The 15,437-nt window shown below is 37.8% G+C and overlaps 1 protein-coding gene across 2 annotated transcripts in view; it reads right to left on the bottom strand.

The window, feature by feature from the left end:
* Nucleotides 1-1,299: 1,299 nt before the first annotated feature.
* Nucleotides 1,300-15,437, bottom strand: part of LOC124556666 (oxysterol-binding protein-related protein 11-like) — a 193,960-nt gene continuing 179,822 nt past the window's right edge. For both annotated transcript variants that reach the window (XM_047130635.1, XM_047130636.1), the window contains 2 exons: nt 3,812-3,973; nt 1,300-1,785 (listed from right to left, as the gene is read on the bottom strand). In XM_047130635.1, the coding sequence (XP_046986591.1) occupies nt 1,663-1,785; nt 3,812-3,973 (285 nt within the window). In that variant the 3' untranslated portion in view covers nt 1,300-1,662. The remainder of the gene's footprint in view (nt 1,786-3,811; nt 3,974-15,437) is intronic.

The following is a 15,437-nucleotide window of genomic DNA, read 5'->3' on the forward strand; positions in this document are numbered from 1 at the left end:
ATAATAATACCTTTAACCACACATGATGAAAATTAAAGAGCAGTAAGTACCTTTCAATTACAAGATAAAATCTTTCAATAATCAATCAGAATTTATAAAAACATAAAACAAAAGCAAAATTTGTAAACTGTACAATTAATTGATTTGACCAGTATTACAGTGGAAATATATCACAGATCAAGCAGAAAAGGACATTTGTCCCAAAATGTGCGAACAGCAAAACATTTAGGGCAAACTCTGTGAAATATGTGATCATATTTTCCCCTGTTGCAGGGATAAAATTTTCTGTTTTCATACCAATCAGTACAGTTGCACATGGAAACTGCAGCAGAAATGAATCGCCTCAATGAACGTAATATTGGACAGGAGAAAACAAGCAGCATGAAACTGAATGAAAATATAAATTGTGATTGAAAACTGTGACTCAAAACCACACTATTCTTATTGCTTGCACATTTTTTTTCTGAATAAATGATTTTACAAACTGTCAGCATGGGAATTCTACTGTAACATCATTATTTGGCAAGGGAAGATGTATGGTGGTGGTGGTGCATGTGGGGGTTGGCTATTCAAACCTGTACTAAAAAAAAAAAAAAAAAAAAAAAAAAAAAAAAAAAAAAAAAAAAAAAAAAAGGCTGACATGTACATGATACAGTACAAATAATGTACTCATTACAATCTTAAATATACTATGTTACACACTTAATCCCTAATCATCACGATATCTGAAGTACATTATCTTCAATAATCACAGCCACAGCCATAACCACGATGGCATGGTGCCAAATATATGCAGACAAACAAAGTTATTGGCAAGACAAATACAAATACATTTTTCAAAATGTATGAACCGATAACTTAAAAACATAACTCAGTCACTGTAAAAATAACATGTTTGTTTGCATCATGAAGTTTACTGGAGATCTGGTCAGACATCACTGATTGTAGTTACAAAGGGCAATATAAGATAAAACTGGCAGTCAATGTTGCAAGAACAAATATGTTTTAACTTAAAGAAATTCAAGCAGCTCTATTTCATGACATGAAGTACACTTATAATTTAACTCCTGAGAAGATTGTACAATTTTCAGTGCAAAACAGAACCTAAAACTCACTGAACTTTAGTGCACAACAATCCTTCAAATGCAGTGTCCATGCAGAAAAAATAGATATCTAATGAGAAAAATCCAGATCTATATACATATATGTTCCACTGTGGATAAAATGTCTTGGAGAAATAGGATGGCTTTAGCAACAGTCTACACTTTCAAAATCTTTTTTTTTTATCACTGATGAAACACACACACACACACACACACACACACACACACACCATCTGTATTAGTACCAGTTAAAATAAGTACAGTGTAGAATGCAATACTTATGTCGCTGTAGTAATGAATAATTAAATTATTGATTTGTTAGCAATTCCAAAACTATTAACAGAATTAAGATGTTATAAATTTTATAGCCAACACAGGGAAAACTCTTTCTTATAGTTATACTGCAGTTCTTCTCCATTGATTTCGCTTGAAACCAACAATGACATATGTTCCAAGTGATATGTTAAATTAGGTTCGTTGTTTCAAGTTGTGTAGTTATAGCATTCAGTCTTAAGTTCCACACACAGCTGTTTGCACCATGGAATTTTTGGCAGTACTTTCACAGTTTACACAGGGTATTGTTATACACCCAAGACTGGTTGATCTGGTGGAAGAAAGAAGTAGGAAAAGACTCTCCCTGTTCACTCCGCCTCCGTTCTCCTTCTCGCTGCCGTTCCTCCAACTAAAAAAAAAGTTCATAACACAACAAGAGAAATAACACTATGAATCAGCATCAGATATATAAAATATAAATAACTATATGATACATCATTTCAATTGTTAATGATATCAGTTTGACAAGAAAGAGAATCCCCAAGTTTCTCCAGATATGCCATATCCAACTGAAGCCACTCATTGATAGTTAGAAACTTTGCAAGCTAGAAATAAGCTCAGAAGAGAATATATTTTCACCCCCTTAAAAGAGAACACTGATGCCTTTGGAGCACTGTAGTTGGTGTAGCACTGGTGCATGTGGTCATATTATCCTCCACTGCTGATAGAGATCATGGGAGTGGAGTGGTGTGGTGTGGTGTGGTGTGCATGTGCCAGTCAGTTGCACAGTAACAGCACAGATGGGTCGACATGCAGTGACAGGATGGCAGAAAGAATGCCCACAACCATAACGTGAATGAAGTTCCCCAACTTCTTGGTGTATTATGTGGACTATTCAGTTTGGCTATGAGGAATGGTGTATTACCTGCAGTCATGCAACATAGCTTAAGAACAGTAGTCTTAAAAAGATTCTCCAACAGGAATAGGAGATGAGTGCAACATTTTTTCAACAACAATCAGTTTCAAACCCAACAGCAATTGCAGATCCATCTCAACCAGATTCTGAGCTAACAGTGCAACATTCAATGGACATTTGGAGTTGAGGCACCTCATGAAATGCCACTGCTCATAGGGATGCACAAAGCTGCACTTCTCCATCAGCCAAACAACACAGAAACAATAGCTAAAAGAACGTGTTTTCAATTGATGCAAAGCACAATGAGTTATTTAACCCACAATATGTGGAGGGTGTAGGTCAGGTTCCATATATTTCTGTGATGTTTTGGAGTGTTTATTATACCATGGCTTAGGTCCACTCTCTCAAGTTACCATAAACATGAACTAGGAAGTTTATTTTAACATACTCAGTGACCAAGTGTTGCCCCTTTTTTTACATCTTCATGAAGCACATGCTGTGGACACTGTCATCTTCCAAAATGATGCCAGACATTTTCAGAGGGCTGCTTATGTACATTTATGGACTGACGAATAACCAAGTACCCTACCACACTTTCATTGGTCTGCTGAATCACAGTAATCAACATACCTGCAGTCTGGTAGTCCTATTGGAGCTAATTATCAATGAGAGGCTTCAGTTGGATATGGCATACCTGGAGAAACTTGTGGATTCTCTTTCTTGCCAAACTGATACCATTAACAAATGTAAATGTGATGTTACACAGTATTAGTGTGATGTCTCCAGGGAAAGACTAATATTTTGTCCAGTGCAGTAATTTATTTTTGAAACAAAGTGTAATGAACAGGAAGGGAAAATTCTAAAGGTCACATCCACTAACGTATGCTGATGACTGAGTGATGAGTTGCTCACTCTCTCCTCATGACAAAGAGAACACTTTACTTTTTTGTCTTACACGACACAGCTATATTTAGAGATCTGTTGTTTCTTTCATTTGACTGCAATCTTAGTTATATACTAAAGGATAATATTAGCATAACCATCAAAACATATCATTCTTCTGAGTAATTCAACAAGAACTTGATACAGTATTCAAGTAAACAAATCAAAATAGAGTCTGGAGTGTAATGCAAGAGAGTTGTGTATTTCCATGTGGATGTCAATTGATCCACTACACTTGCATACTGCAGAATGGGTTCCATGCAAAAATTACAGGTGAGATGCTTGCAAATCAACTTATTACAAAAAATATCTGCTGTGGTTGGAAAAGGAGTAGTGAGTATAATTTTACCTTTATTTTCAAGCATCAGGTGCGGGGTATGTACAAATTAAAAGAAAGGAAGCAAGTGATGGCCACACAAAAGAAACTGCAATAAGTACGGTTTGAGCAAAGGTAGGGATGGAAATTGCCCATGGTCTCATTTAACAAATCATTCTGACATTCACCTCAAGCATTTACAGAAATACTTTCCCCTCACATATTTGGAGAAACTGTAGAGTGAGTCATTAGGAATCTCACCTGTCTCTTGTGAGCCGTTGCAGCAATGATATCCTTATTTTTTAAAGCTTCTGTTACTTTCAGCCACATTCTTCTTGACTCAAATGTTGCCTGCTTTTCTATTGGTCGTACCCTCTTCTTATATATGTCTAAGCTGTTCACTTCAATTATTTTGGTTGCTGCCTACAAACACAAAAATGAAAATCAGTGAGTTGTTAAAATACAATACAAAACACTTTTATCCTATTTACAACAGGAAGTTACTATCTTAAGTTAGTATAGATAAAGTACATTTAATGAAGGAACTGGAAGCCATCTAATATGAATGAAGGCAGTGTGAAGCAAAAACTTGTGGTGCAACAATGAAGTAATGATGTAAAGAGAGAAGAAATTATGGTATTGCATTTTAGCTTGTGTCTAATTTTTCAAAGCACTCACAACCAAAAGCCAAATAACATATTTGGAACTTTCTAGGTAATAATTTAAGCCCATCAAGAACACAGCATCAATACTGTGCCTACAAGGATTTCACTTTTTACTGTAAACCCATATCAAATTTTGAGTAACAGAAGTATTTTTGGAGGAGAGGCCACAAAAATATAATTTTACTTTTTGAAATCTGAGTAGGTCTGTCAAACAGCACATAAATATATTGTGAAAAAGTAAACACTCATTAATCAAAGTTTTTGTTTGAACATCACAGCACTTTACCTGGAATAGTTACATTGGATTGGTGTGCCTTGGATTTACTGGAAACAATAACCTAGACCACCAAGTCAGTTATGAAGTTCAGGTCCACACTGAATCTTAATAATCACAGTGTGAACTGCCATTTACCACATATAAAGCTATGGCAAAAATGGAAGTTAAGTGCCATGAAGATCTCTAAGACCAAAGAGCACTGAAACACTGACATTACCAGCAGAGTCACAAGACCACAAAACCGTAGTAAACACTAAATGCAACATACACACTATCATCTAGAGTTATTAGGTCATGTGTAGTAGTAGTAAAAAAAAAAAAAAAAAAAAAGGAGAGAGAGAGAGAGAGAGAGAGAGAGAGAGAGAGAGAGAGAGAGAGAGAGAGAGAGAGAGAGGCGGGGGGGGGGGGGGGGGGGTAGCCAGCCATACTGCAGTAAGGGATACATATTATTCCTCATTCCACAGTCACAATGTTGTAGGAATCTTGTTGAGTAATTTACAATAACACAATGTTTGAATGTTTGGTGGTCATGGTACAAGTAAATGAAGAAAGAATCTGCTGTGACAGGTTAGGTAATGGTAAACAGAGATCTATGTGAAATCCTGCTTTTTTATTGCACAGTATGATGATCTTGAGAAATTTATTTTGTATCCTTGGAGTAATGGCATGGTGCAAGACAACCAGATGTTGTGATCTGACTGGTGACACACATTTTCATCCACACTTCAAAAAGGAATTTATGGATAAATTGAGATGATGTTGAATTAGTACACCTATCTTTGCAGTGAACCTGGAAGTCTGAGGGGAAGAAACTTTTACAAAGGTGTCGTGTAATGATATTAGAAATATCTTTGGATTGAGTGTGATTGGTAATTGTGTGAACCATCTGTAAATTTGTTAGTTACCCAGTATGAAGCAGCTAAGACAGCCCATTCCAGATACATCCAGAATGAATAATTACATCAAGATGAGGTTTTTGCTAAGTTTTGGCGGACAATGTGGTGAATTTTCTAACATATGCAAGTGATTTTTAATGCTTATAGCTACCAAACTATGACAGTAACTATATACAGAGCTATATACTTTTAATGGCATTAAAATAGCGTTTGAAGAAGACTACAACTTAACATGTGAAACTTGATCAAATAGTAACGCAGTACCAGCACCACAAACTACTGTACCATTGTCAGGAGAAGAAATCCCACAAATGTTTTAACTACTGCAAGAAATGTAAGCAAACACATATCACAGGTACATTTTGTGTGTTTGAAGCCCATCAATCTGTGGTCTCCTGTTATAGTGATTAGACAACTTGCTCATGGCACTACTCATTGTACAGGACAGTTGAAAAAGTGGGTATGGTTTTTGCCAAACTTTTAGAGCAGCAGTGCACTTGTATCCTTAAAGGTATTCTGATTGTGCTGATGCATCACAATTCGTCTTTGCAAACAATGTACAAAAATTTCAAGACTCAAAGTGTGAATAATAAAAGAGTAAAATATGCCAATGAAAAAGAACATTAACTGACAACAGAAATGAAACTATTATTTTAGCAATGGTAACACACTGCCCATGTCTCACTACAAGATTGCTTGAATGAGGGAGTAGGATCAGCAAAAGGAGTGTTCTGCAAATACTACAGTTAAACACAGCTCATCCTCATCACATTTTGTTCCATCAACAGCTGCACTGCAGTGACATTCAAAATTGGTTACAGTTCTGCAAATGCTGTCCCTGAAAATTGGAAAGTGATGCATTATTTCTGTGCCCACAACTACCATGGTCAGTCAGTCTGTAGTGCAGGCTTTTCAAGAATCACATCACTAACTCCTATTTTATTGGTGGGGCTGTAAATAGCCACAAATATCTAAAGTTCCCAACAGATATGCTGCTGCAGTTACAGGAAGAATTCCTCTTGACAATGCAATCCATGTGGTACCAACACGACAGATGTCCAACCCTTCTGCACAGATAATTACCAGCTTTCTTAATGGAATATTTGAAGATTGTTGGACTGGTCATTTGGGATAGACACAATAGCTTGCAAGCTCACCAAGCTTAAAACCTCTGGACTTTTATCTGGGTGGAGGAAATTAAAACAAGAGGTCTACAAGAAAACATAAACACCGTGAGAGGACATGTATAACACAGGTCTGTGCTGCTGTAAGTCCAAATGAAATTTAATACTTGGTAGCATGTATTAGTGTCCAAGACCAACACTTTGAACACTTGATATGGCTGTATAATAACAATCTCACAAACCATACCAAAGTTACATGTTTGTTTAGATTTTAAACAGTAGGGTTGAGCTTGTGGGACCTCTTCTACTAACAGCAGGACACTGGCTTGCAGAACTGTTATCTTGTTACTATTTGCTCAAGTCCCCAACATATTATGTCGTTGAAGTTCTCTCCAAAGGTTCTCCACAAAAAGTACATATTTCAATTTAAGAAAGTCACAAATTATCCCTTATACCTCAGGGAACACCACACCTTGATATATTTACTCATTTCGGTTATATTTTGGATGGCCTGCCTTAGCTGCTTCACCATATTTATTTGTTAGATCACTTGCACAACACACATCATGATTTGGAAAATGTCACACGTCAAAAGTATTTTAGTACAATAAAAGCACTGGGTACAATGTTCTCTCTCTCTCTCTCTCTCTCTCTCTCTCTCTCTCTCTCTCTCTCTCTCTCTCTGTGTGTGTGTGTGTGTGTGTGTGTGTGTGTGTGTGTGTAAGGGAGGGAAAATCAAACAGGGCTGAAACAAGCAGCACAATTAAGAAAATAGGAATGCAGGTGAGCTACTATGAACAACATAGTGAAGATCTTACCACAAACAAAGCCAACAAACACCACCATGGAACAAGTTTATATGCCCACCAGTTCTGCATATGATGAAGAGATTGAAAGAATATATGTCAAGATAACAGAATTTATTCAGATAGTTCAGGCATACAAAATTGTGTTATGAGACTTGAATCCAATAATAGGACATGGAACACAAGGAAAAATACTAGGAGAACTGAGACCGAGGAAAAAGAAATCACAGGGTAGGCAGCCTGCTGAATTTTGCATAGAACACAACTGCCTTAACAATGATGACAGATGACTGTACAAACAGAACACATGTGGAGACATGGGAAGGTTTCAGACAGATTATAATTGTGAACCAGAGATTTCAAAACCATATTTTAGACTGCATAACATTTCCAGGGATAGATGCAGTTTCTGGCCATACCTTATTGATTATGAGTTGCAGATTAAAACTAAAGAAATTATAGAAAGGTGGAGAATTGAGAAAATGGGACATGTGTAAGCCAAAAGAAGCAGAGGTTCATGATAATTTCAGAGATAGCATTAGGCAACTAATGACTACCGTGGAGGAAAGGAACACTGCAGAAGACAAACTGGTGTCATTGAGACATGTTGTCACATGCAGTGTCAGTGACGGATAATGTTTCACAATAAATCGTAATGATGTGTAATGAGTCTTTTACAGTAATCACACTTTTGAATACGGTTACTAGCTAAAAATTTATAAGTTTATTTATCTTAAATACACAGATGTGAGTTAGTAATTCTTACCCACCATCTTTAACACATTACAATAACAGAAATTATTCTCTGGACTTGTTTTCACATTTTACTTTGCTATCTATCAGACATTTTATATTCCTGAGTAAGTGATCAAAAATTTTTGCTGCAGCATTGTGCACCCCTTCTTGTGCTAAGACAACTTCAACGTGGAGTAATGTCCACCTGATTAGCTGAGTGGTAATGTGTTTGTCTATCATGCAGTAGGCCTGGATTCGATTCCCAGCCGGGTTGGAGATTTTCTCCATTCATAGAATGGAGAATTGTAACCTGGTGATCAAACTTCCCTGGATGGGGCATCCCAGCCAACAATGCCACACAATTTTATTTTATTTTATTTTTATTTTTTTTGTGGAATAATGAATGTCTTTTTTGTGGAGTAATGAATGTCATTTTTGCTTCCAGTACTGTAACTATGCATATCATTGTTTCTTTTGGACTGTAGTGGATTATTTACAATAAACTTCATGAGGGAATAAATATACTGTGAAGCAGTAGTCAGAATGCCCAGTTCCATAAACAGATGTCTACAAGATGACCATGGGTGAACATCACATATTGTTCCTACAGTGCGCTTATGAGCAACAAAAGACTTTCTTTCTCAAAGATGAGTTACCCCAGATTTGTAATGATTCTAACAAGGGAAATTCGCCATTGCATCCCCCCCTCCCCCTTCAGATGTAGTGGTAAGAGGGGCCAGTGCACAGCCCATCAAAAACTGAACACAAATCAAGCATGTAAACAGGAAGAAGTTGTACTGAACTGTGGAGGAAAAAAGCATAACAGAAATGTGAACAGTCCAAGGATAGGAAGTGCAATATAAGGCAGCCAGTAGCAGCAACAGTGTCATGATTAAGAGGTCACAGTGTTAGAATGCCAAGTGGGTGAGCTGTGTTGAAATCTCCCTTTTGCCAATTATTATTATTTTTTACCACACTGTTCGCTGTATTCAAATTTGTGTCTGTGTCATCATGTAACGTCCGTTTGCAACAGCGAAGTGTAAAGGAGGGACCTATAATGACAGTTGATTCTGCAAAGACTTTATTAGCAGCTGAAAGAATGTGAATTTTGTGAATGGGAACCGTAAACTTTTGATGAGAAGGCAACAAGTCAACCAAATCCTCCACCGGAAAAAAATGTCTGGTGTGTCATAAATGGCATTAGTTACAGTACGTATGTCATATAATAGGAAGCTCTTACCAATGCACCGAATTTATATACCTGGTAAGAGAGTGAGATATGCCTCCTTGTCTGATTTAGGTGTTCACATGAACATGAATGTTATCATTCCCAAGGAAACAATGAAAACATAATAGTTTGTCACATAAGTTGCAACAAATGAATGAAACAGTTTCACAATCACACAGGTTCTCTGTGCTCTGTCAAAATGTATATTTTTTAACATTTTTGAAGTTGTGTTCTGTTTTGGAAGTTTTGACTCTTGAATTCCTTTGTTGTTAACATAGTTCACACCCGTTTATTTGTTGTTTTCATTTCTGTGAGCCATCTATGTGGTATCTTGTCTGCTCTCACTATTCATCACGTTTACTTGTGACAGTAAAGTATGCTTACCACATGACTCATATTCTATAACCAACTGACGAGCTTACAGGAAGGGAACAAACATTTCAATGATCAGATGCACAGTAAATAAAGTTGTGAAAAAAATAAATAAATGGTATTAGGGAGTTTTGAACATGGCTCACCCATTTGACAGTTCAACACTGACCACGTAATCACGATGCCTCGGCTCCTCAACTTAGTTTAATATTACACTTGTGAAGCTTGGACCATTCACTGTTCCTATTTCACTTTTTTCATAGTTCAGTACACCTCCTTCCCGTTTTGACGCTTGATCTGTGTTCAGTTTTTGGCAGGTTACCCACTGGGGCATGTTACCACTAAATCTGAGGGGGTACAATGGGGTGTTTGACTTTAAAAATGTGCTTTTCGCAGTTTAAATTATCATCAATATGGACACCTAAGAATTTTAAGTTTCCACTCTGTTTACTATTTCCTCACCACGTGTTACACTTATCATTGGTGTAATACTCTTGTATGTGTAGAACTGAATAAGTTGTTTTTTAAAATCAAGGGCAAGGCAATGTGGAGAAAACCAGTGATACATTTATGAGCATTGTTTACCATTTCTTCTGTTTCTGTACATATGCTTGGACTGATGACATTAATAGTGTCATCTGCAAAAACAACTAATTCTGATTGTTGTATATTAGATGTAAATTTGTTTATTACATGAGGAACAATGGCGGACCTAAGATTGAGCCTTGGTGAACTCCATACATGATTTCTTTCCAGGCAGAATTACATCCCTGGATAATATTGGTTGAATTACTAAGTAAAACATTCTGCATCCTTTTGGTTGGGTATGATGATGTCCATTGGTTGGCCATACCATCAACCCCACAAAACTTCCATCTATCTAGGAGAATACTATGGTTCAACAGTCAAATGTCATATATATATAATGGTACACCTGGAAAGAGCATGTTGATTTTGGTCTGATGATGGCATATGCCCCCTGTGGGATAGTAGATGTACTAAAATGGTTCAAATGGCTCTAAGCACTATGGGACTTAACATCTATGGTCATCAGTCCCCTAGAACTTAGAACTACTTAAACCTAACTAACCTAAGGACAGCACACAACAACACCCAGTAGATGTACTGATAATGGTTTCAACATAATCTGCCAACAGATAGCGTAGTGGCATAGCTAACAGGGTGCCATCTGTGTCTACTCTTTAACAAAGAATTCTCGCAGCCAGAAGGCTCAGTGTTGTGCAAATGTGTGAAGTAAGCAGGCAACCAAGCCACAGACATGCACTCGTGCTTCCTACAGTGAACTGAGCAAGTTTGAAAGGTGTCAAACTGTGGCCTTCCAAATAGCGGGATGGTTCATTCACAGATTTATCACACAAGTTGAATGCGCTGTCACAGCTGTACAACAGAACTGGTATCAGCGGTCAAATGGACATTCTCACTGCTGTAGATGAGGTTCTGGAGATCAATCCATCAGATGACTGAAAGGATCATCGTATTTTAAGGGCAGCAGTGACACAATGTACGGCTACCACAGCACAGATAAGAGGACTTGTGAGTGCAGACACGTCAACATGAAATGTTGTGAATCGGTTATTAGCAATGGGACTACTGGCATGCACACCTCTGACCCACGCCACAGCATCAACGTGCACAGCTCAACTGGTGCCATCAGAGAATCACATGGAACATGAAATGGCACGCTATGTTCTTCAGCAATGAAAGCAGATTCTGCCTGCACACAAGTGATAGTTGTTCGTGCATATTATGTAGAACTGGTGAGCACTGTTTTGCAGAGTGCATTCACTAAGACACACTGGCCGCACCCCAGGACTTATGGTCTATGGTACAATACACTACAAGTCTCTTTCACCTTCGGTGTTTCTGGAGGGGACACTAACCAGCACTTAGTACATACAGAATGTTGCTAGACCCATTCTTTTGCCGTTGTCATAACAGAAGGTTAGTGTATTGTTCCTACAGGATAGTGCTCATCCACAAACTGCCCACGAAACTTTACATGCTCTGCAAGATATGCAGCAACTTCCCTGGCCAGCACTATATCCAGACTTGTCTCCAGTTGAGCACGTGGGGGATATGATGCGACAAGAAGTGACTCATCAACCACTAACTCTTACAGAGCTGTGAGAACAGGTTAAACAGGCATGGCATAACATATCCCAGGACAGTGTTTGCCACCTGTACTTGATGCAAAAGTGAGCACCTGCCCCTGTATGCTACACCACGTACTAATATTGGTGTTAAAGCATGGGTCAATATCTCGTACCTAAGAATTGCTTGTGCTGGTGATCTGTAAATGTAATCATTTCATGTACTCCATATGCTCTGTTGCAACTATAGATCTTGAGTGAATTGGAAACCTCTAAATGGGTGTAGCAATTTTTTCTGGCAATGTGTTTAGCACTTGTAAAACTTGGTGAGTGAACATGAAAATGGCATTATCAGTAGAGTAACTCTTTTGAAAAATAAACTGCGATATTCTGAGGACATTATTGTTGCTAAGGTGACATACTACTCTAGAATAAATCATCATTTCAAAAATTTTGGAAAATGGTCAGTAGTTACTAACATCTCTCTAATCATCTTTCTTAAAGAGGGGTTAAGCGACAGCATATTTCAGACTCTTTGCAAAAATGCCTTGATTTAATAATGCAGATGAAGAACAACTCGGCAAAAAGACAAGGTCCAGTAGACAGTCTTGGGTAATATACGACATACTGAATTTAATTGGCGAAAGGAGAAAATACATGAAAAATGGATGACCTGATTACAAAACTCCATATTTACTGATAAAGAACAAACTACAAAATCTTGAAATTTTAACAATGCTCTGTGTGTCCACCAGAGCAGCACAAACAATATCTAGAAGATAAGTTATGGCAGCTGTTATTCTGTTCTTCACTTCTTCTATGTTCTATGTCATGGGATAAAGGGGATATGAACACATTTTCCCTCAAATATCCCCACAAAGGGGGGGGGGGGGGGAAGAGCAGGGGGTCACATCTGGTGATCTTGGAGGCCAAGAATGCAGGGCAGTGTCCTGCGATCCCATGCACCCTATCCAGCAGTGAAGCAGAGTATCACTGAGAAACTGATATACATTGTAGTGCCAGTGTGGTGGAGTTTCATCCTGTTACAAAATGAAGTCATCAGAATCCTCCTGAAGTTGTGGGAAAAGCCAATTCTGGAGCATTAGAAGATAGCTCATTCCAGTCACCGTTCTTTCCTCAAACAAGAAGGAACCTTACGCTTTTTCATGACAAATGACACAAAAATATCCACTTTAGGTGAGTCTCTTTTATGCTCAATAATATCATGAGGCTTCTAGTGTCCCCATATGCACATGTTATGCCGGTTTACTTTATTGCTAACATGAGATGTTGCTTCATCACAGAAAATTGACCATGGTAAAAATGTATTGCCTTACATATCCTCTAGCAGAGCATTGCTGAAGGCAACCTGTTTCCTTTTATCATTAACCCGAAGAGCTTGAGCTAGCTGTAGCCTGTATGGTTTATAGGCCAAACGATGCCTTAACACTTGCCAGACAGTCATATTAGGTACTGCCAGTTCTCTGCTTGCACAGTGAGTAGACTTTTGTAGACTCCGTTCAAATATTTATTAAATCCCTTCCACCATGTCAGTCATCAGAAGTGCAATGTTGACCTGGACTCTTATCTTTGCACAAGCATACTGTCTCTTCAATGAAGAATGTTTTTAATTGCAGCTACATCAATGCCAAAATGTCGATGAAAAGCATGCTGGACTGAAATCACTGACTCACTCTTTGAGAACTGCACCACACAACATGCCTTCTGTTGAGGGATCATCATCTTAATTCTGACTGACTGCCAACTGAGAAGACACACTGACTGGCATCCACGAGTAATTTTCTGAAGCTCTAGGTCATGCCCATTCAAACGACACACATTTCCTTGCTGGCATGTCCCTTGTTTCATAATTACTAATATCCAAAATCATGTCACTCTTTTTGAAACACCCTGCATAACAACACAGCACAGGATCTGCTGAACGGAAAAGCAGGACTGACTGGATGAGAAACACAAAGGTGTAGAGGTATGCACAACTATGGCATTGATGGATGTCACTTATTGGAAAATTAAGAAATCTATGGAGAAATGAGAATTAGCTATGCGAGTATCAAGGGCTCAGATGGACAGCCAGTACTAAGAAAAGAAGAGAAGCTTGTACGATTGAAGGTATATATATGAAAGGGCTAGACAAGAGAAAGAAACCTGAAGACAACATTATGCAAAGGAACAAGGAAGCAGACGAATATTAGGTGGGAAATATGGTACTGTAAGGAGAATTTTACAGAGTGATAAAACATCCAAGCTGAAACATGGCACGCCGAGTAGATGACACACACTCAGAATTATTGAGATCCTTTGGAAAACATACTAAGAAAAAAATTATCCGCCTGATGTACAAGTTTAACAAAAATGTAATCATGCAAATTCCAAAGGAGGCAGGTATTGATAGGTATGAATATTACATAACTATTAGTGTAATAGGTCATTTTTGCAAAATATTATCATGAATTATTTACAGAAGAATAGAAAGACTATGAGGAGTTGACCTTGTCAAGATTAGTTTGGGTGCTGGAGGAACTTGGGAACATGCAATGTAGTACTGATCCCACCACTTATCTTAGAAGATCAACTGAAGAAATATAAAACTGGAATAAGGGAACACTTTTGACAAAGTCGAATGGAAGTAGTAAGTGACTGATAAAAAGCCTGGCACTTTACCACTTTACAACCAAGCCATAATTGGTCAAAAACAGAAACATGAGCTTACCATAATGCACCAAAATTATTGAACTCTGACAACTAATAATAGTGATTTAGATTCGTCTGTAAATAAATCCAAAACACCAGTCATGAATCAATACCAGTACTATGATCACATAATTAGCTTTTGTGAGCTTCAGACCATAACCTCTGCTGCTTTCTCCAGGAAAGACAAAACGAGTAGTGGTGTACCAATATTCACTGTAAAAAGGGTTAACTACCATGGTGCATATATTAGCAGCTGTCGTGCTGAAGATTTTGCTGAAACTGCAGCAGTAAAATGAAAATGGAAAAAATGAATGCCTAGTAATCTTTGTGTACACAGATCAGTTGGAGTATGGGTTGATAGTAGCTTCCTAACCAAACTTACAAACCAGTTAATTCATACAGACAATAAACATCTTGCAAAAAAGAGGCTGGCTAATCACTGTAATTACTGAAGACCAACATCATCCCTGTCCTGAAACCTAATCTAATTCCCTCATTATTGCCCGATTTAATTTGACTACATTCCTTTAGACTTCAAAGTTTCTACACGTACATCAAACTCCCAATGCCACCCAACGGACTATGGCAGATGGTACTTCTGGTACCATTATTGTTCCACTTATGAATGGTGGGAAGAATATTATTTGGTAAGCCTCTGTATTGGCTCTAATTTCTTGAATTTTCCCATCGAGGTCATTTTAGTGATAGGAAGTAATGTGTTGTCCAACTCTGTCCAGAATGAGCTCACTCGAAATTTCAATAGTAAACCTCTTCATGACGCACAATACCTCTCTTGCAATATCTGCCACCGGAGTTTGTTGATGATTTCTGTAACACTCTTGTGCCAAATAAACCATCCTTTGATCACTGCTCTTCATTGAATCTTCTCTATCTCTTCTATCAGTTCTACCTGGTAAGGATCCCAGATAGATGAACAATCCTCTAGAATCAGTCGAACAAG

The sequence above is a fragment of the Schistocerca americana genome, chromosome X (genome assembly GCF_021461395.2).
Source record: "Schistocerca americana isolate TAMUIC-IGC-003095 chromosome X, iqSchAmer2.1, whole genome shotgun sequence".
Taxonomy (NCBI): domain Eukaryota; kingdom Metazoa; phylum Arthropoda; class Insecta; order Orthoptera; family Acrididae; genus Schistocerca; species Schistocerca americana.